This window comes from Fusarium solani (genome assembly GCF_023522795.1).
Source record: "Fusarium solani strain SB1 chromosome Unknown bctg00000007, whole genome shotgun sequence".
NCBI classification, from domain to species: domain Eukaryota; kingdom Fungi; phylum Ascomycota; class Sordariomycetes; order Hypocreales; family Nectriaceae; genus Fusarium; species Fusarium solani.
The window spans coordinates 3,006,436-3,027,178 of record NW_027072150.1 but is presented as its reverse complement, the minus strand read 5'-3'; the positions used below and the strand labels follow the sequence as shown (position 1 = coordinate 3,027,178).

The following is a 20,743-nucleotide window of genomic DNA, read 5'->3' as shown; positions in this document are numbered from 1 at the left end:
GTCAGTACAGAGTCATGGGCTAATCAATCCAGGACTTGCCTTGCTAATGAGGGACGAGTTCTCCTTTCCAATCAAAGTCCAGAACCAAAGCGCCATAAGGCTAAGGTAGCGGTTCATATCATACCCGTATGACCTATCCCACGGCCCAGCGATATTCTTCATGCCAGGGTGCCACAGCTGTCCGATAGCCTCCCAGGTATGCTCAATCATAGATGGTGCTTCTTTAGTCATTACGGAGTCCTCGGGGAGGTACTTGCTCCAGAGAAGAAGACCGAACAGCGAAACGCCCGTGTACGTGCCCGAGTTGAACTCGGAGAGTGTGTTGGCGCGGTTGAAGAGGTTGATGATGTCTTTTGCGTACTTTTCTCCACTGGTTGTCATGTTCTTTTCGTGGAGACGACGTCCGGTCCAGCCTGATACGAAGGCACGCATGATTGACTGGGAGGTATCAGCATTATTCTTCCCCTGACCATTCTCCCACTCACCGGATTACTGTACGCAGGGTACAGGTTGTCCTTGGTGTTATCGGTATTTCCAAAGCGGTATTCATCACCCTTGGTAGTATTATAGAGAGATTGCAGGATCAGCTTCTGAGTTGACTTGCTGATAATGGCAGAGTACTCCTCCATAGCCATGATCAACGTTGTACCAACAAAGCCACGCCAGTTGGGATCCCAAGAATTGTAGATCTTGGCCGGGTAGTGTGGACTGTCGACATAGGGCTCTTCGGGCTCCTTCTGGTATGTCGCGTACCTATTCACTTTCTGTCAGTGGTCGACCTTCTTCAAGGGCTTTCCACAATTACCATTCGTCCTTGGGATCCTTGTATTGCGCATGGATCACGTTTGTGATGATCTTTTCAGCCTCTGTGGCATCATCGCCCTTGTTTCGTGCTAATAAACCCAATGCATACCAGACAGAGCTTCGAGTATCATGATTGAGTGCTGTTGTTGCACTGAAGTCGAAGAGGTATCCAGTTTCAGGGTCGTAATAGTCATCCATCCAATTCATACTTTCGGTAAAGAGGGAGCGGGCGTTTCGGGACATAGAATTGAGGGCCGAAGGGGCCGCTGAGGCCAAGGCAGCTAAGCCCAGCGGCGCCAAAGCTGTGACGCGCATGTTAAAGAGATTATTTGTGAGAACGTGGAGGCACCTGATCCTGCTCCATCAGGGCCTAGGACCAGCGGGCTCATTAACCTTATAGATGTGTAGGTCCGCTCGTACTGATGCAGCGGAGCCTCGGCATTCATTCAATCTCGGGTGACGATCGACCGAGAAGTTAATCCCCTCATCCATCCATCCCTGTTTCTGAGTTCATGCATCCAGCATCCCCGCACCATTACGGCGTAGTCTGCGGAGAAATAACCTCAAACATATGCCGGTTCTCGTCTGGGTCCCCACTTGAACCGGAGAAACAACTGTAAACATAGGATGATCAACATGTCACCGCCAGTCTAGTATTCTCGGCTTGCAAGTGGCTAGAGCAGAGGTCGATTGGGCACGCGACCATTCAAGTGCGGATCTGAACGTGAAGTTCAAGATTCTCATTGTTTAGGCAAATGTTCAAGTACAAGGCCACTGACTTGTATAAGCTCACTTTCTCCAAGCACGCTTGCCTCCCCTCGAACGGCCAATGCCCAATGCCAGCCTGGCTTCCTTGGACTCATTCGTCGCAAACCAATTCCACAAATTCAGCACTGCTTCCCTGACCTGCGTCACGTCGTTCTCAGAAACATTTGGCTCTTCACCAGCAGTCAGCACACCCGCCTTCCGAAGCTGATCATCCCGTCCTTGGAGTGACACGTTGCCGAGCGTGTTGGGCTCACAGGCATACGCCAGAATGCGACACAAGACCGACAACTTCTTCGTCTCTGCGCCCTTGAACCCTTCATCCAGGGCTTGGAGAGAGTAGGGCGACGAGAAAGGATCCTCGACTTGTTCGTTCGTCTCGAAAAGGTAACCGACAACAGAATGCACAAGAGGGTACTTGGTCAGGTTCGTCGGATCACTCTTCCAGCTGTCAAGAACCGCCCCGAGAGCACGAGGATTGTCAATCTTGAGCTGCTGCAGCACGTAGAGCAACCATGACAGTGACCCCACGCGGTAATCTTCGTTGGCAGGGTCGTGGGGAGCATACTGCTGCAAGAAAGTGCCGACCTCGAAATGGGTTCCGAACGGCCTTGTCTGGTTCGCAATGCGTGTCTCCATGGACGCCTTGAGCTGGCCAAGCATGACCTCGCCAGTTCTCATCAGTCCATTGATACCGTCCAGCATACGAACCTCTTCAACAGATAGCGCGCCGTTGAGGGTCTTGTATGCGAGATCGTGCTCCACTTCGGACCAAGCATGCATGAGCAGCGAGGCAACTTGGATCTCGATCTTGGACCCGGCGTACTTCAATTGGTCCTCGGGCAATCGGTCAGTCCCAAGTTCGAGGCGGAGATGCGTCGCTCTGTATCCCGCAAACTCATTCCGGTACTTGCCATCCTCCTCCGTCAATGTCGAGTCACACGTATGCCCCGCCAATCTCTTGACATCGACATTCGCGAACACCTTGAGCATCAATAGCTCGACCTCCCGCCGCTGGCTGGGAAAGTACAGGGCTATACGGACACCAGCGAGATCAACGAGATCTTTCTTGATGTCTTCTTGCGTCTGGTAGTTCTTCTCTTTGTCGCGGCCCTTGAGCTTTTCGAGGAGCCGGTCAGGACGCTTGGCGCGGGAGGTGATGATGGCGGGGATACCACCTTCGGTGAGAACTTTGCGGCAACGCTCTTCAGCAATCTCGGCTACTTGCGTGTAGAAGCCTTGGTCGTAGTTGTCGACAAAGTCGGTGAGCAACTTTCGAGCCATTGTCAATGAGGATGTGTTTGGGTCGGGAAGTATGAGAATGTGTTGTATTGTGAAAAGAGACGCGTTCAACGTGCTTTCTGCAGCAACAAGGCGATTAGCAACCTTTTAAATGCTCGGCAACTTAGGAAATGGTTCAAACCAGGATCAAAGAAAAGACAAGCAAAGGCCTCTTGATCGAATGCGGAATTTCAGCTACGCCACGATATGCATCGAAATTTTAGACCAATTAGCAAGGGCCACAAAGATGACCTCAAGCATGTTGTATGACTCTAAATACCCTTCCGTCATCTATACATCGATATTTCTCCACAATAGTGCCCATGCTAAGGGCACTTAGACACGGGATGTGCTCCCGCTGGCGACAGCTCATGCAGCTGCGAGGTCCACCCAATACCCTTTTTTTTCTTTCAGGAGTTATCCCGGCGTCAAAAACAACCTGCAGATTCTTTGGAGGAGCAGATACATGCATTTTCAGGCATGTTAGATGTTTCTATCCGTCTCATTATTCATACAATGTGTCACCTACTACTGATTAAGGCATTGCCGCTTGGCCGTGGTTACCACAAGAAAAGTTGAATTTCGCTGGGCCAACATTCCACAGAGCAACACCCCACAAGATGTGGGTGAGCAGACGGAGGGTGCGAAGGGTTCAACAACAATGAGGTACCTGTTGTACTTCAATTTCAAGGGTCCTTCTAAATTCTCGTGGCTGTCTGCCCACTTGAGGCGAGGACGCAGTCCGCTCAAACTGGCTTAGGCTCTGAGACACGGCTGAGCTGCCATGCAAGTCCGACCAATTAAACTTCAAGCTCATCATGCAAACCCCTCACTATTCTCTTGCGGTGTATTACCTAGGCGCTAGGTCGATGGAAGACAAACCAGAAACCAAGAGGGCTGAAACATGCCTGGCCTGGGTGGTGGCTCAGCAACTTCCATGTCTTTCGCCTGCGGGCGTCTTAGGCCGATCCTTATCCCCGCCCTGCCGCCTTACCGCCTCCCGACTTCTTCTGTGAGTCGTGAGATCGTCGTTGAGACTCGACCCTCAAGCAGGCCTGAGCGTCCACTCAGCACCATGTACTTTTGCACCACGACAAACTCCACATGCCTTAACAAGGGGAATAAGTCAGGTGCTGCAATAGTCTCATTTGAATAATAGTGAGGGGGTCTAATCATAGCATGAAGGATTTACTTGCGTCACGACAAGCGCATATCAATACCGCGAATATTGACTATGAATTACAAAGGAATACGCCCAGTTATGCCAATGCCAAGATGGGCTCCACCAACCGGCTTGCTTGGCATTGGAAAGTCAATCACCGGCCCGGGCTAGTTTGGAGATATGATGCTGGAGGATGAGACAAGAAGTTATTGACCATGGTGTGATAGGGCGAACCAAGAGTGCCGCGCGCCTCTCCGTGGATTAGAATGTTAATTGTTTTCTTGTGTAGATATCCAGCACTTTAAGTCAAAAGGAACGATACTTCGTTGCCTTGGAACACCTCTCATACCTTAGTCTTTGCCGTCAGAACGCTTTGTCCTGACCCTACTCCGCTGGTGTCAATGTGACCTATTGCCAACATCACTTTGAACCAAAGAACCCACTGCCATCAGCAAGCCTAAGCTTGTGTTTTAGGTGTTCTGATAAGCGATTACCTGATGCGGCCACCGCTCTATCACGTCGCCTTCTGGTTGTGAAATTCTTGTGGAAGATTGGAACTTTGCTTCTCATCCGTTCCTGGAGTTTAGGGTAGTCGGGGTTGTTAGTCCTGATGGGGCCATTATCACATGCAAAAACTGGATCATTCCATGGCCTTAAATGTTGTTCCTTGAAGAAGAAAAGGGAAAATATTGAAAATATTTATTTGCTGGAGTTTACTTTATCAAAGATGCTAAGATAATCCTCATGGCCTCGGACACAATGATGAAAGAACGTGAGGAATCACGTGACAGATAACGGCCTTCACTGATCCACTATTTACCTCTTGGCGCGTCAAGTCAAGGGAGCCCGCATCGCGTCTCCGATCGCGCCGCAGTGACCCAACCATCTCGATTCAATTGACGGCCAAGCACCAACTCCAACTCCACATGTCATTGGAGGGGCCGTGCTTGTATTGTATCTCACATCCAATAGTCTCCGCCCTCTCGCTGCTGTTCACCACCGCCTCCAGTGGGCATGGCACAGCCAACCCCCAGCCCCAGTATCCCCTTATTGCCTTTCGCCAAGGATGAAGTCCACTTCTCACCAAAAGCGCCCATCACACCCGCGACCCCCTCCCCCCGCTCAGGTATAGCTGGTACCAAGAGAAAGCGACCGGGCAGCATGACGCCGTCTCGTCCGCCGCCCGAGGCTATCATCGACATCTCATCCGACTCAGACTCAGACAGGGAGCCGACTCCTAAAGCTATTGCTCGACGTCAAGCCTTGCGCGATCGGATTGAGCGTGATGACGATGGCTTCTTGTCAATTTCATCTCTAAGCGATGACGAAGAAGATGAGCCACCACCCCAAGCAAAGCCTCGCATCCAAGGAATTTCGGCAAACGCCATGGACAAGGCGGATACCGAACCAACGCTGTGCAAGGAGCAGCAAGATGTCGTCGACCTAATCCTGCGCGGTCGTAATGTCTTCTACACCGGCTCTGCCGGCTGTGGCAAATCTACTATCCTCAAGGCCGTCGTTAAGAAGTTGGAAGACATGGGCAAGATTGTCAACATCGTCGCCCCCACTGGAAAAGCCGCCCTGCAGGTCAATGGCATGTCGACTTGGTCATACATGGGCTGGACACCCAATCACCTCAAGTACGACCTCGACAGTCTCATCAAGGAGGGCTTCCGCAAGTACATCAGGAAGCGCATCAGGGACACGGACGTGCTCATCATTGACGAGATCAGCATGGTTGAGAACCACTACCTCGAGCGCATGAACCACTGCATCACGGCTGTTAGGTGTTGGAATTACTACGAGAATAGGATGGAGAGAGACCCGCCCCCATTTGGAGGCCTGCAGTTGATCGTGACGGGAGACTTTTGCCAGCTGCCGCCAGTGAAGCCGTTCCAGTTTTGCTACTTGTGCGGAGGAGAGATGCTCGCTAACGACGACGAGACCGAGTTCAATTGCGACGACTGCCACGGCCCATTCGAAGAGAGGGACAAATGGGCATTCAAGAGCATGGCTTGGAAGAAGGCCAATTTTGAGCATGTCCACCTCCGAGAGATCCATCGCCAAAAAGACCAGGCCTTCATTCAAATGCTGCAAAAATGTCGACTCGGCATTCCCTTTTCACGAGACGAGACCAAGACTCTCATAGACCATCCCTGCAAGGTAGGTGGAGCGGCCCAACTGCTTTGCATGAAGCATGAGGTCAACAAGGTGAACCGGGAGAACTTCAACAAACTCAAGACGCCAACAGTCAGCTACCACGCGATAGACGAGTTCAACTGGAACCCACAACACGAGCACTTACGATACCACAACAAGCGGAACACGGACGGAACACTGGTCGCCTGCAAGGATCACCGGCTGGAGCCCGAGGTCATCCTGAGGGTGGGTATGTTGGTCGTGCTGCAGGTCAACCTGAGCATCTCGGCAGGGCTGTGCAACGGGAGCCAGGGCATAATCTGCGGGTTTGAAGACTACGACCCCTCAGTCTTGCCCAGGGCCAAACGCAAGGATGACATGCTTCCACCCTGGCAGATCATCAACGGGGAGTACGCGACGCTCAGGGAAATGCAGATCGCCAAGTTCAGGGCGACGAAGTGGCCGGTGGTGAAGTTTCAAAACGGCAAGACACGCACCATCTTTGCCAACTGCATGGTCAACTCGTACGGCAAAGAGCCGTATTCCTTGCTTCACCGGACGCAGATTCCACTTCTGCCGGGATGGGCCATCAGCGTTCACATGAGTCAGGGCATGACTCTGAACCGTGTCATCGTCAACTTGTCTCGTGCTTTTGCCGAGGGTCAGGTCTACGTTGCTTTGTCCAGAGCTACGAGCCTTGAGGGCCTGAAAATCGATGGAGACTCGGAGGGGTTAGCTGTAGGGAATGGAGGAAATGAAGATGTGCGGGAGTTTCTGCTGGAAAAGTTTGGCAAGGGGTCTTTGATGATCATTGTCCCGATTCTACATCATCCCAGCCCGGCGTAGATGCACCATCACCGAGTAGTTGTTCAGTAGTTGAGCTAGATGATTGAGGCCTCGGGTGATGAAATGCATATGAATCCAAACCCTCGATCCATGCGGTCGTGTCCGGCGTCTGGTGGTCGTGTTTCAAGGAATGATGGTTGAAAAAGGCGATTGATAGCGTGTAGTTTAATCCATGTCGATGATTCGGGCCCGTATTGATGAGTGTGATCAATTTCCACCGCCAATGCAACACTCACTTGATGCTTGTTAGGGGCGTTTCCAAGCCCGAGTTCCAGCGTTTGGTACATGACGCGTGTCACATGACAGGCACCAACCCACGTCTCCCCCCACTGTTATTCCACAACAAGTCGCGACTTCAACTGTTCAACCCACGACCGTGCTACGCCCCGTAATGGCTACTACGCTCATTAAACTCCCCCTGAAGTGCTGCGACAGGTAGAAGTCAATTGTTCCGTCCCTATCGAGTCGTTGCTAAGTCCATCTAGATCGCGTTGCTTGTCCATGACGGTATTGTGAAGCATCGCTTCGCAGCATACGAACCGCCACTGGGTCGATACGAATTGAAAGGAACCAACTTTCGCTGCAATCTATCCTCTCTACGTCAAGTCAACCGTCTATTCCATGACATAGTCACACCAATCTTGTTCCAGCATGTCGTAATCTGCTATAGGAGTGGCACGCAGCGGCTTCAACAACTGTCAAAGAATGTTCCACTTCGCCAACTTGTCCGCCGTCTCGAGATATGCATCAAAGTGAGGCCGGTAGAGCACTTTAAAGACTACCTACAAGAGTTGAAGCAAAATAAGAAGGAAGTTCTGAGATATCTTTCGCAGCTGGCCGTCGTTATCCACACCACCCTACCGAGGTTCTCCAACGTCGAGGTCGTCAGGCTCGATCTTGAGGATATGGCGTATAATCTCAGCCTCGATCCGAAACCCTGGCCACGTCGATGCTGTTGGGAGGAGGATACTGCCAATCTATTTGAATCGTTAGCCACGGCCTTGCGCAGGGCTCAGTTGAAGAAGCTGGATGAACTTGATCTCTCATTTCTTCTGGCTTACGACTTTGGCTGCTTCCTTGAAGATGTCGACACAGATGGTTATTCAACCAAAGCTCTATTCAAGACGCTCAAGTACCTCGGAATTCATTCGAGCCGAGCTACCGACGATGGCGAGGGCATAGAGTTTCGCCATCTAACGCCGAATGAAGAGTTCGACAAGTACATTCGACAACTACTGCACCTCGCGCCAAATGTCCACTCACTAGCTCTTAAAGGCTCTGACGTTCTGGTCCTCGACGAGTCTGCTTTCCCTCCTCTACGTCTCCAGTCCTTGAGCCTGCAGAGTCTGTCAGCAGCCAGTGGTGCCCTGGCTTCACTCGTCCGACAGTCGCCAGCACTCGAACGAGTCCTCATGACAGGTGTCTATCTCGAATCTGGCACATGGAAGGAGATTCTTGTGCCCCTCGCCCAGTCTCAAATCACATTCTTCTTCATTGAGACGTGCGGCTACGAGATGGAGGGCGTAAGCGCGCATTTCCGCCCACCTGATTTTGCAAATCACCCTGACGCCGCGTATATCGAGACTACCGAGGCCGGTGACCTCGATGCTTGTGAGGCTGTGTTTGAGCGAGTGCGCGAGAATAAGAAGCAGAAATACGGAAGTGACTACAACGAAGTTGCGGATATAAAAATCAAGGAAGACCAGAGAGATCTAATTGAGTTCAAGACAAGGGTCTTGTACCAGTATTTCAAAAGGCAGTCCAATGTTGGCGAGGCAGCTGATGCAGAGGCGAGTGGGGAGTCAGAGAGTATGACTGACAGCGAGTCAGAGGATTCTGACTTTGTGTGATGTGCGCTGAGTTGTTACGCATATCGTCATGTACCATCATCATTGCGCTATTGTTTTGGAAAAGTATGTTGAGTGAAGTGCTGTTTAGGGAATGATGTTGCGACGGGATACTGGAATATGATCATTCGTCAGAAGATGTTCTATTGTCGAGAGCCTAGGTCACCATGTCTAGTCTGCAGCTTTGCTAACGAGGCAGTCTATGATCCTCCCGCCTCTTATTCATGCCTGGCGTGGGCGGCTTCTTACCAGCATCACTGGAACGTACACCGTGGTCTACACATCGCTTCATATTCGCAAGAGAGATGGCATCAGGAATTGCATCCCTGCCAGTCGAGCTCCTCTAGTCCATCCTCGAGACAACGGCCATCGCCGACATTTCAAGGTTCCAGCCATGCAACAACCTCCTCAATATATCATTAGGCCCGTTTCTTTTCACTCCCGGCACGGCCATCAATAGAGTCATGCGATGGTGATGTCTTCATGGAGATACGTAGGCCATCGAGTTTGCTCTTTCATACGGAGCGAATATCAGCATGGTCGATTGCGATTCTTAACGTACGCTCACTCTCTACCTTGCCGCTCGGAGACAACACTACGACACATTCAAATTTCTACTTGAGTCAAGCGCCCGAGGCGACGTTAGGGAGACTCATAGACGGCAGCCGAGAATGTTGCGAAAAAGCCCCTTCAATCCATAGACCCCAAAACTGCTTCATCTATACCTGCAACATCATCCGAGAAACCATATCCGGCAATTTAAGCGTTTCTTTTATCGGTGAAGTTGAACTTGAGTTTAGAGACATGTCAATACGGTTTGGGTTTGGAGCTCACCCTACAACGCTCATTAATAAAGGGAGAAATCCTTGATATGCCAAATGAATATTATCGTTAGCTATAATCTGTAGGTCGATTCTACTGAGACGATTATTTCTCTGAAAGAATCCCAACTTGAGCCTTCTCAATCGTTGATTTCCACACACCCATCCTCGCGTCGAAGACTGTGTCCTGCTGCCGTGGAAGGCTATACCGATGTTGGCTGCCGCAAGGCATATGGCAATGAACGGAGCTACGAGCGTGTTGGCTTTGCTTCTAGAAGCGGGAAGAAGCATTAATAATTCCATCATTAGGGATCTCAAGGGCTTTGGGATTGATCGCTTCGCAGCAACTCCTTGCCCTTCGGACTGCATTGTAACGCCATTGCTAACGTACCCCCTCACCATCGACATCAGTACCGGCACGAAAGACATCGAGATGACTCCCAGTAAGGGAGTGAGATATATTTTGGGCCAGGGCGCCAAGATTGAGCCACCGAGGTTCATTCGTGTTGGAGTGCGGCGAAGGGAATATCCGACACTCCTCGACCTACTCTGGAAAACATGGGGAGGCTAAGCTGCATCTTGAATGACGAAGCATACGCTGTGCTCAAACTCATCATTGAGAATAGTGCAGCTGAGGGAGATGTGGCTGAGTTCATTCTCCGAAGCGCCGTCCAGGCGGCCCCTTGTTCTTCAAAGGAATACCGCATCGTCGTAGGTAGATGGGGGGCACTTCTGGAAATTATGCTCCAAGACCCTAACTTCGAGAACAAGCTCTCTTACGAAGTCCATAATCTTTTCTTCCAGTTCATCATGATGATATTCTGTTCCACCTTTAATGCCAGCACCGGATTGCCTGACCCGTGCCCAACCGATATGCAGTGCCAATACATGGACGAGACACATCCCAAGACGATTTGGAAGTTCCTCGAAAGGGCGCCAACATCGACATGAAGATAAAAAGGCATCATTTCTATGGGAGTCTTTTGGATAACATTTATCACCGCCACGCGTCGGGCGTCAGTCTGCTTCAAAGAAGGAAGCAACGATCGCCTGTGAGTATGCTGGCCGGCCTTGGCGCAGAGCCATTCATTCCGGCCAGGGAGGGTGGTTAAAGAGGATCTTTGCACCTGTTCCTAGCCAGGCTCTTGGCCTCAACTATTCTTGCTGGCCTATCATCCGAGCTTCCCCTTGTATTGACGACATAATTGGTGAATAACACGGCCTTTCTAGCACAAACACGTAGTCTTCTGTCTCATTACCCCGCCGATGCAGTGAGACATGAGGGAGAGACATTGGCTTGGCGAAAGTCGGCACCAGGTCAGCGATGATCATCACATGCTAAGCCTTCCGGGACTGTAGGCGAGACAAAGCCGACAGACAGCGACAAAGAGCTATCGAAAATCTAACTACTCCTTGGAGTATCCAGATCATCACCTAAAGGGACACTTAGCTACCCCGCTGGTTAGGCCTAATTAGGGGTATCAATGGATCGGCCCGCTCCTGGACGGACCTTGGGCGACCTTGCCGTTTGGGGCTGATGGGCCAAGCTCTTGGATGGCTGCAGAATTCCCCTCATTTTATCGTGAGCGCATTATCAGCTGCGCGTTTGAGACGTGGCTTCAAGTTGTTGGATATTGGGGCGACAAAATATGCACAAGCTGTTGCACACTTTGATCATAAACTACAGCTTACGAGGTGGAAGGGCTCCAAGAGGTGAGCACACTGGTAATTCAGTATCGTGCTTTTGTCCCCCGCTAACTCGATCATGTCTTGACACACATGCGATTATTGTATGTATGCTGGTACGCAACGACGCCAGCAAGGAACCAATTCTGTTTCACCGACGGATGCTACATGGTCTCGAATATCAGTAGTGTATTGAAACAGGTAACGAGGAACGTGCTATCTCTTTGGATCATCGCCGGTCCTCTGTTCCCTGCTGCCAAGTACTGCATTTCTCACTTGAGGCGTCAGCTCAAACCTTTCCCCGCTGGAGCCCACACTCAGCTCGCCACAGGACTCTGCAAGTCTCAGGGCGTTGCGTCATTGATCTTCTGAGGCCCACCCTGGTCGTTTCCAGGAACACCATTAAAACCAGGGTCAATACAAACAGATGCGACAAGTGGCGGGTCTCTGCCATTCCGTGCCAAGGCGGCAAGGTCACATTGTACCTCATGGTCACTGTTACTTGGAGCTCGGGCATAGGCAGCTCCATAGTTTCCTCTTGGCATGTGTACGCTCGTGCCGATGCTTGTGAAATCTGCATCATTCAGGTCTTTTGTATGGCATGTGAAGGTATCCGGACTGCAGCCTCTGATTCAGAGGCCAATTTTGTCCATCAGAAGTAAGAATCAGAGTGAAGGACTGTAGTAATAGTGATTCTTTGCATTCCAGTTAGTACCGCGGTAAAAAATTCAAGAACGAGGATCCCATACGGATCATTAACAGGTACAGAGCAGAAACAGAGACAGAATCCATTTTTATTGCGCCGAGGTTGGAGACTGTGTCTCCGATCTATCCCCAAGTGCATAGATCTGGATAAATATGGCGCCGGGGCTGCAATGAAGCTGCTCGACACTTTCCGTGGTCAACTCAGCCATGATTGCAACAAACACCTCATGTATAATCGTCACCTTGCCTATGACTACCTCTTCAACTCTTGCTCCCTTAAGCTACCTTTCAGCCAGTTACTTATATGACCACCACACCGCTCTTAGTTACCATCATGCATTTGGTTACTATCTTTGCTGCCGTTGGAGCCGCTCTCTCTTCGGGCTTCCCGGTTAGCCCCGTCAAGCCTCGGGGGGCCAACGGAGCTGACCTCGACTGACGCCAACAATGGTTACCAGACCAAGAAGAACCTATTCATTGCCATTCCCAAGCATTAACAAGCCCACTAACTTCAACAGCTTTCCCATCACCGAGCTGTGTGTTCATCGGACCTGAGTAGGTTGAGCTCCAAGTCATAGCCCGTCAGTACTCGAAGGACTAGAAAAATTAACAACCCTGTACTTAAATAGAGGCATCAAAATAAACGCGGCCCGTCATCTTCTTTTAGCACGACGGTTGCTTCACAAGTTACGGGGAAGTCTGCCTCAGAGTGTGGTGGTAGCCAGAGGAAGAACGTTCCGTTCAGTATGATTCAAATCAGCTGACGACCCAAACCATAACCGGTGGTAGAGTACTTTGAGACACATCCTCGGCAGTGATTATCCGTGCATCGGCGAGAGAGTCTGTGGGTGGAACTCCAGAGGCGCACCGTCCTGGACTATACGACGCATTCAGAGAGCATTAAGCGTTATGAAAACGCAACTAGTAACAGTCATGGGCTCCACACGGACATGCTATTCCGCGACATGAAGACACTTTTTTCGTGTATTCGAACGGATGACGATGTCATGGCCGCATCCAATGGTAGGTTGATGCAGACGTTCAGAGACTTTAGTCAAGAGGTAACTCTAACGAATACACGTGATCAGCATAGCCTACGAGAATATAATTACATTTACCTGTTTAGTAGTGAATCACTCGAACCAACAGTCGTTCTAGCTCTTCCATGTCATTCAGCTGACACAGTTCTTGTGAGTTAAGGAGTCTAATATCTAATCAGAGTTTGGTAATTCACTGTTGTGAGAGCATCCCTGGGGTATAAAGGGCCTGCCTGTCCCTCCTGTCGCAAATATCTTCTCGCTTGCTACAGTAACCACATCTATCATTGCACAAAGCTCGACTTTCACCACAGAAATCGCCTTCGAATCAAATACAAAAACGTAATATCCGACAAACTTACGGCCTCAGGACAAGATGTGCCGCATTACTGAGGTTACTTACATTTGTGAACGCTGCGGAGCGCCGGTTGGATCGGATTACGTGACTGAAAAATGCTCTCGGGCACTCAGACCACGTGCCCGGCGCTGCCCAATAGCCCGATGTATTGAAGATGAGGCTGATGTTATAGTGTCATGGGAGTACTGCTACCCGTGCGTTAGACGAGAGAACGGAGGTTGAGCGCCTGATATCCCGAAAAGGGGTTCTTAGGCCAACTTGAGTGCAGGGCCTGGTCCAGGTCTTTCCAAGCAGGACGGTTTCTGGAATTCTCACGGTAGTTAATAGAGCTATTATCTGACATCTCACCCTCCAAGGTGTTATGTTTCCCTATTAGTGTGATTCTTTCCTTGAGGACTTAGCCCACCTCTTGGTTGCTGTTTAGGACATGTAAATGTGGGATTTTAGCCTTCTCATCTCGGCTGTTATCAATCACCGTAGTTGTCCGATGATAGTTTAATCGATGGTTTTGTACCATTGACTTTGTCTGTCTCAGAGCTAATCATCGTGATGCCGGGTGGGAAGACTACTAGAGAAATATCATAATCGTAACGATTCTTTTTCGATCATTGCAAGCGCGCGTAAACCGCCACTCGGCCACAATGAGCTTTCAAGGGCCCATACCAAGATCAGACTCGACAAACCGTCCGGGTTTTGGTGACACACAAGGGGAAGGCATTATAATTTGACGAGCTTTTCAGTTACAACCAAAATATGACAGTTCCGCAGCCCCTGAGTTGTCTTGGCGCGCAACGGCACTTCCACCTCACACCAAGGGCCGTTCATAGATGCGAAATTGCGATCGGCCACCCATGACTGACTATCTCGAGTCCGTTGTAGGAACGGCAGTGGTGCCTTGTCAGGATGATTTCCATCTCGGAAAGGTATTGCTTTGTTTGCTCCGACATATGCCATGAGGCTTTGTCTCTAGAGAAATACGCCACCACGGCTCATAGTCACCGGCACACTACTCGCTTGCTCTAAAATAGGTTGACAAGGGGGCCAATATGAAGATGTCAGGTGAATCCGATCAGGACACATGTTATGAATGCAATTGAAACTAGTATGGTGATCGGCAAGATTGCAACCCCTGAGCCCCCTTGAGTGCCTGGTCAAGCTCCAAGTTTGAGAACACAACCACAACATTAGACCCGTGCTAAACCTTGTAACGACAAGTAGAGATCTAGCTCTATATCACGCTACACTCACGACAATGGCTTTGGGAACTATGAGCCAGAGAAAAGGCTATTCAGAGTTGATCAGCATGAGTCGTCTCATGTAGCAACCCTGCAAAGGACTGATGACCCGGGACTCTCTCTCTCTTGGGTGCTCAATAAAAGGCCCACAAAGCTCAACATGCCTCCATTATCCGCTGCACGTCGGGTGTTTGGGCAAGGTGAAAACAAGTTAGCTTGCATACAGCCAACATATGTTGGGCCTTTTCGGTCCCGTCTGTCAGCTCGGCAGTACAACGGGCAAGATAACATCAATGCACATACAAATCCTGACTATCTAATGATAAAAAATGCTCCTAGTCCAGGGGGGGTTTCAGCTGCAATCCTGATCCTAAATACTGGTAGAGTAATGCCGATTGGTGCACATACGATTTTAAATCAAGCATATTAGTCCTTTGATCGCGTGTCACCTTGCCAATTCGAGAAGACTACTCGGATCCAGGCTAATCAGCGTTCAGCATAAACTTAACCGCTAGTATCCCCGAGGGATCGGCACCATTTGAGGATCGCTATGGTATTGATGAAATGATCCGCACTAGGCAGCCATTAATTGCTTATGCTGAACCGGAAACTAAGTGCCGTAGTTAATGATGAAACAGCCGGCCAAACCAGAAATGGCCCCTAGCTAGGAAGAACCTTGCAGAAATCATGAATCAACTGGCAATTTTGACAATGGGATCCAATGTCGAGAATGTTCCATTGTTGCTATCAATGACGTCTCCGGTGGACACAATAACAAAGAACACAACGCAATACGCTCCATAACCATTGCATCTAAAACTAATCAGAGGAAATTGATAAATTTATAGTTTAATTCTTTCGTCGCCTCAGTTCTCTCGATTGGCGGCCAGTTCGAAGTAATCCACCATCGCAAACACCTGAATAACTGCGATAATATAGCTGCCTGCTGCTACGAAATGTGGGGAAGCAAACCACAATTAATATTACCTTCTTATGTGGGTTTAATCCAGATCTGCGCTTCCGCAGAGACTTGTCCAACAATCCTTCTTCATCATCAGGGAGGCACGTACTTGAGATCGACGGAAATGGCCGGGCTCAAGTCAATAATCAACTTGAGCAAAGGATTCTGAAAGGATGAAGGATTTGAGAAAACCAGGATGGTGCTGAACCTCACCCACGATAACCATGACTAGGCGCCTTAACAAAGCTTGAGAGGAGGGGTGAGTAGACCGACTGATATATAAAAGGACCACCGAGCATCTTGACTGACTTCTATTCATCATTGCTCCTCACACTCCTCCTAAGGCGACCAAATCAACTCAATAAATATCACATTCATCCTCGATCGCAATGAAGTTCCAGGCTATCATCTTCTTCGCCGCCGCCCCTTTCATGGCTGCTGCCGCGCCTACCAAAGGTATGGAAAAATGGACATAGATTTTTAGACCAAGCCTAACTCTAGCAGACGCCTCTCCTCATCTTGAAAAGCGCTGTGCCGTTTTCCAGGAAGAAGAGAAGGTCTGGCACGAGTCTGGCCAGAGTCGCCGCCGTATCAAGTTCTGGAACGACGGCCAAACTGATATCAATCTGATGTGCACCATCTGGGTGAGAGGTAAGTGCAACACCGATCTAGAAGTCAGGCAAACACTAACAATTTTTCAAGAAGCAAACAAGTCGAGGGGCATCTTGAACAACCCTCAGTGCTGGATCAGGGATGATGGCACCGGCCGGGTTGACATCAGCACCGCTCTCGGGCCTCTGGGTGATACTGCTTTTAGAGACGCTTATAACCGCCAGTTCAAGCTTTGGCGTCGTGAGTCTGGCTGTTAGATAGCTGATTCTTGGCTTGAGAAGGGCAATATTAAGCGCAATTGCACTGTGTGTATCTACTTTGGCGCACTGAGGATCTAACATTGCAATGTGACATTGCGATATAAGGTACCTCATTGATCATGTCAGTTTGTTATCAGATAGAGACAATTACCATTGATAAAAGCTTTCGCGGTACTCCATCAACTCAAAATTTAGCTGATAGTTGTCCAGATACCCTGATTCAAGTGTCAATTGGAAATGTCCTGGATGTAGAGTGATGCACGTTGCGGGTTGCTCCAGCAGTAAGGGATTAAGTCCCGGATTAATGACTCTTCTTCGGACAACTGAATTAACTGTTTTCTTAGGACTGAGAATATTCCATCAAAGTTTGCTGAAAGTTAAGGCAAATATCAAAGCTAGGTTGCTTGCTCCAGGTGTTTTCACGCACTGATATTCCTTCTGTCTCAAACAAGCCGATTCGGGGAAATAAGCATTCCACCTCGGGGCTCAGCTCGCACCGGTTCCGCGTATCGCGTCGGGTTGAAATGTTCCCATCATGTGTAAACTAATATTGTTGGTCTTTGAGTTTATCAGGACAAGGGGGCGTTGCCTGGCTGTCTCTAGAACTTGAAAGCTTCCGGGTTTTATTGAATGTTCTCCCTCAAACACTCCTCCTGCAGTTCAGCTGACACTCCGCCTCAGCATCATAAGTCGAACAATGCCGGAAACGATTCTCATAATAGGTGCAGGCTATGCAGGTATCGGACTTGCCCACAAGCTGCTCAAAGACACGAGACCCAAAGTCCCGGGCCTCAAAGTTGTCCTGGTCTCACCAAGCACGCACCATCTCTGGAACATCGCCGTCGTACGAGGCATTGTGCCAGGTCAATTAGCTGATGACAAACTATTCCAGCCAATTGAACCTGGATTCAAACAGTACCCTGTTGACAGCTTTGAGTTTGTCCTGGGCACTGCTACACACGTCAACCCGAACAAGAGCGTCGTGCGAGTCCAAACCTCTAAGAAACTCTTGAACTCGAGTACACACATCTTGTCGTGGCGACCGGGTCCTCCTACCCAAGCCGTGTTCCATTTACATCCATTGGAACCTACCAAGAAACACTCGATGCCTTACACGACTGGCAGAGGAGAGTGGAAACCGCTAGCTCCATTGTGATCGCGGGCGCTGGACCGACAGGGATTGAAACAGCCGCTGAATTGGCCTGTATGTAAGGCCAGACGAAAGACATCATTGTCATCGTCCCAGGCAGTGACCCTCTCCCTGGTCTTATTCCTGACGTCGGGAAGACGGCGGCAAATGACCTCGAGAAGTTGAACGTCAAAATCCGACGACACACGCGTGTTACCAACATTGAGGAAGACGGTAGTCAACTTACAATTTTCTTGTCCGATGGAAGTGCTATTCAAGCCGACGTCTATCTTCCCTTGTTCGGAATGAAAGCGAACAGCAGCTTCTTGCCGACTACCCTATTGGACGACAAAGGGAATCTCAAACTCGACACCAATATATGTGTCACGGGCTTCGAAAACATATGGGCAGCAGGCGATGCCGGCAATCTGGAACCCAAGCAACTCATTTATGCCGAGAGACAGGCACTCCACTTGGCCATGAACCTTGATGCTGTGCTCACCGGCGCCAAGGAACGTGTGTCAGACCTGAAGCCAACTGTGATGCCGCAATTGTTTGTCACAATCGGAAAGAAGAAGGGCACCGGCCAGTATAATCGATTCCGTGTACCGGGATTCATTGTGAGCACAGTGAAAGGGAAAACACTGTTCACCGAAAAGGCACGGGGGTTAGTTGCAGGGGAAAACATTGTTCGGTCATCGATTTAAAGTTGATCAATGGACGGAAGAGGCACGCCTTGGCATAATGGTGATTTAACTGACGGCACGGTCATCTAGTAGTGGAACTCCTTAGAATCCCCTTTCATACGTATCATCGTGCTCTTTGGATAATGCAACATCTCCTTCGACGTGACGGCACGGTGAGGTAGAGAGGAAAGAAGTGAAACTAACTTCTACCACGTACGGAGTTCCGAGTAAGTTGCAGCCAAGAGACTTACTGCGATGTGTAGGGCACAGTTCCAGACTTTCTACGGGTGGGCTATACAGCCTTCACTCAGTTCGAAGCCCTTCCAAAAACATCAGGCAATGAAGAAAAATCATTACTCAAGCCGATATGAAGCCATCATTCTCTTGTGTACAGAGGCCATTGGTTAATATCCCATGGTCACGGGTGTAGCACCTTGTTTGAAGACGTCAGAGTTTGACAGTCCTTGCAGATGGCGCTTGATGATCGGAGTTGGGGCATTTGAAGCCCGAATTTCACAAGGTATTGGTTAGTCAGGAAAAGGACATGTGGTGGTCAACGCTGTGAGCCCAGGCCTCTGTGCTCCTCAACTCTGCCGACCCTGGTTAGTGCTTGAGCTAACGGCGCCAAGATATCGTTTACGGGGCGGTGGGCAATCTCAGGCATGTCAGGCCATGGGTCTCATAGCCCCGCAAAGAGGTTCAACGTCGACCCTTGCAATTCCTTTCCTTACTTCTTCTGCCCAAGTACCTACCTATCCGATTTTCGACAGTACAGGTCGGACAGTACTGACTGGTAGCCACATGGCGTCGGATAACATGCCCCGATTGTCGAGAAATGGCTGTTTGACCTGCAAGCGACGCAAAGTCAAGGTATCATCTCACCCTCGACCTTTTCATCGCCATTACACAGTGACCAGAGAGAGCCGTCCCTAACGCTATCAGTGTGACGAGAACCGCCCATCATGCCTCAACTGCCTGGAACGCCACCGGATTTGCAGCTTTTCTCCGCAAGGTAACCACACCGAGAACAGCCCCGTCACTCCAAACGACCAATCCACATCTGCGAGCCCCCTCCTGGAGGCGGAACAATCGAGGCGGGCCAATGAGATATTGGTAACGACTTCCATTCCCAAGCTGAGGTCCCCTCAATGCCCAAACACCCTGGACGTGCCCCACGGATGTGACCTTTGGAACTACGACATGGAGCTCATCCATCATTACACAACGAAAACAGCTGCCACCCTCTCAATCCGAAAAGATATGGCACACTTATGGCAAGTAACTATTCCCCGTGAGGGCTACCCCAGCCCCTTTGTCCTCCACGGCATCCTCGAGATGAGCGCCGTTCATCAGGCATACCTGCAGCCAGCGAACCAAAAGATGTACCTGCAGCTATATAGCTACCACTCCGCCTTGGGCTCTGAACAGTTTCGTTCCACATTGGAAGATCCTCGGCATGAGAACTGGATGGGACTATTCAGTTTCGCTGCTCTCATCACTCTACATGCCTTCACGCTTCCACTACGACTCAATGGTGAGAAGTTGCCTGACCCCTTGTTTAACCTTTTTGAAGTTGCGACCCTTCTTCGGGGGATAGAGACAATGCTGTCTCCTATGCTGCCTCTAATATCCCGGTCAGAGTTTGCCCCGTTTATCTACGGCGTACGGCTCGCCGATGCTGATGACATATCTGCCAGGCAAGTGTTAACTTGATCAACGCCAGTTTGCCGATTGAACTGACAGCGGCTTCCACGTAGCCATTGTTCCCTTGATAACAGCCACCTTCCCTCAGACACCTTGGCTGCGTTAGAGAGTCTTCGCCACTTCCTTAGTGGCCGAATATCTGAGAACTGTCTCCCATTCTACCAGAGCGCTGTGGATCATAGGGATCACCTTGCGAGTTTGATAGCACTCGCAGGTTTAAATTCGGAAGCCGGAACAGTACTTGGATGGCTGTTCAGCTTACCTGAGAGTCTGCTACCTGATATAAGAGAAAGAAGACCTGAAGCTCTGATCCTAGTTGCTTACTTTTCCGTCTTCTTACTCAGTCTGGAAAAGAACTTTTGGTATTCTCAGGGGTGGGCAAAGCAGGTGTTTGAGCAAATCTTAGCGCAGCTCATTCATCGACCTCGGTTTCTCGAAGCATTACGTTGGCCGCGGAGAGTGTTCTAGGGTATCACTTAAAGACCGGACAGTTAGGATTGTGAGTGGTATACCCCATTCAGAATTGGGTTCTGATACAACTACGATGATTTGATGGAATCTTTTATGCTCCCATCTGTTTTTCCTTCCTCTCGGAAACGGCTACAACATTTAGCAGATACCTGTGTCCGCGTCAGCTAGGGGCATAAGGAGAGACTCATGAGCATCCAGTCGAGGCTGATGTCGTCGATTCAGCTTGGATGTAAC

General features: G+C 49.9%; 5 protein-coding genes across 5 annotated transcripts; 3 read left to right on the top strand and 2 right to left on the bottom strand.

The window, feature by feature from the left end:
- Positions 1-12: 12 nt before the first annotated feature.
- MRS44_011915 (uncharacterized protein) lies at positions 13-1,119 on the bottom strand (the record flags this gene model as incomplete). Its single annotated transcript, XM_046272413.2, has 3 exons — positions 13-438; positions 486-753; positions 806-1,119. The coding sequence occupies 3 exons, from the start codon at positions 1,117-1,119 to the stop codon at positions 13-15; spliced, it is 1,008 nt and encodes a 335-aa protein (XP_046124599.2).
- Positions 1,120-1,593: 474 nt separating this feature from the next.
- MRS44_011914 (uncharacterized protein) lies at positions 1,594-2,853 on the bottom strand (the record flags this gene model as incomplete). Its single annotated transcript, XM_046273201.1, has 1 exon — positions 1,594-2,853. The coding sequence occupies one exon, from the start codon at positions 2,851-2,853 to the stop codon at positions 1,594-1,596; it is 1,260 nt and encodes a 419-aa protein (XP_046124600.1).
- A 2,173-nt stretch (positions 2,854-5,026) lies between these two features.
- Positions 5,027-8,847, top strand: MRS44_011913 (uncharacterized protein; the record flags this gene model as incomplete). The annotated part of the gene is made up of 3 exons (XM_065619915.1): positions 5,027-6,882; positions 7,248-7,278; positions 7,483-8,847. 3 exons carry the CDS (start codon positions 5,027-5,029, stop codon positions 8,845-8,847), a joined length of 3,252 nt encoding a protein of 1,083 aa, XP_065475987.1.
- A 1,376-nt stretch (positions 8,848-10,223) lies between these two features.
- On the top strand, positions 10,224-10,616 carry MRS44_011912 (uncharacterized protein; the record flags this gene model as incomplete). The annotated part of the gene is made up of 1 exon (XM_046274315.1): positions 10,224-10,616. The coding sequence occupies one exon, from the start codon at positions 10,224-10,226 to the stop codon at positions 10,614-10,616; it is 393 nt and encodes a 130-aa protein (XP_046124603.1).
- A 5,420-nt stretch (positions 10,617-16,036) lies between these two features.
- Positions 16,037-20,047, top strand: MRS44_011911 (uncharacterized protein; the record flags this gene model as incomplete). Its single annotated transcript, XM_065619914.1, has 6 exons — positions 16,037-16,103; positions 16,152-16,298; positions 16,350-16,499; positions 17,179-17,538; positions 17,733-18,315; positions 19,333-20,047. 6 exons carry the CDS (start codon positions 16,037-16,039, stop codon positions 20,045-20,047), a joined length of 2,022 nt encoding a protein of 673 aa, XP_065475986.1.
- Positions 20,048-20,743: the final 696 nt, after the last annotated feature.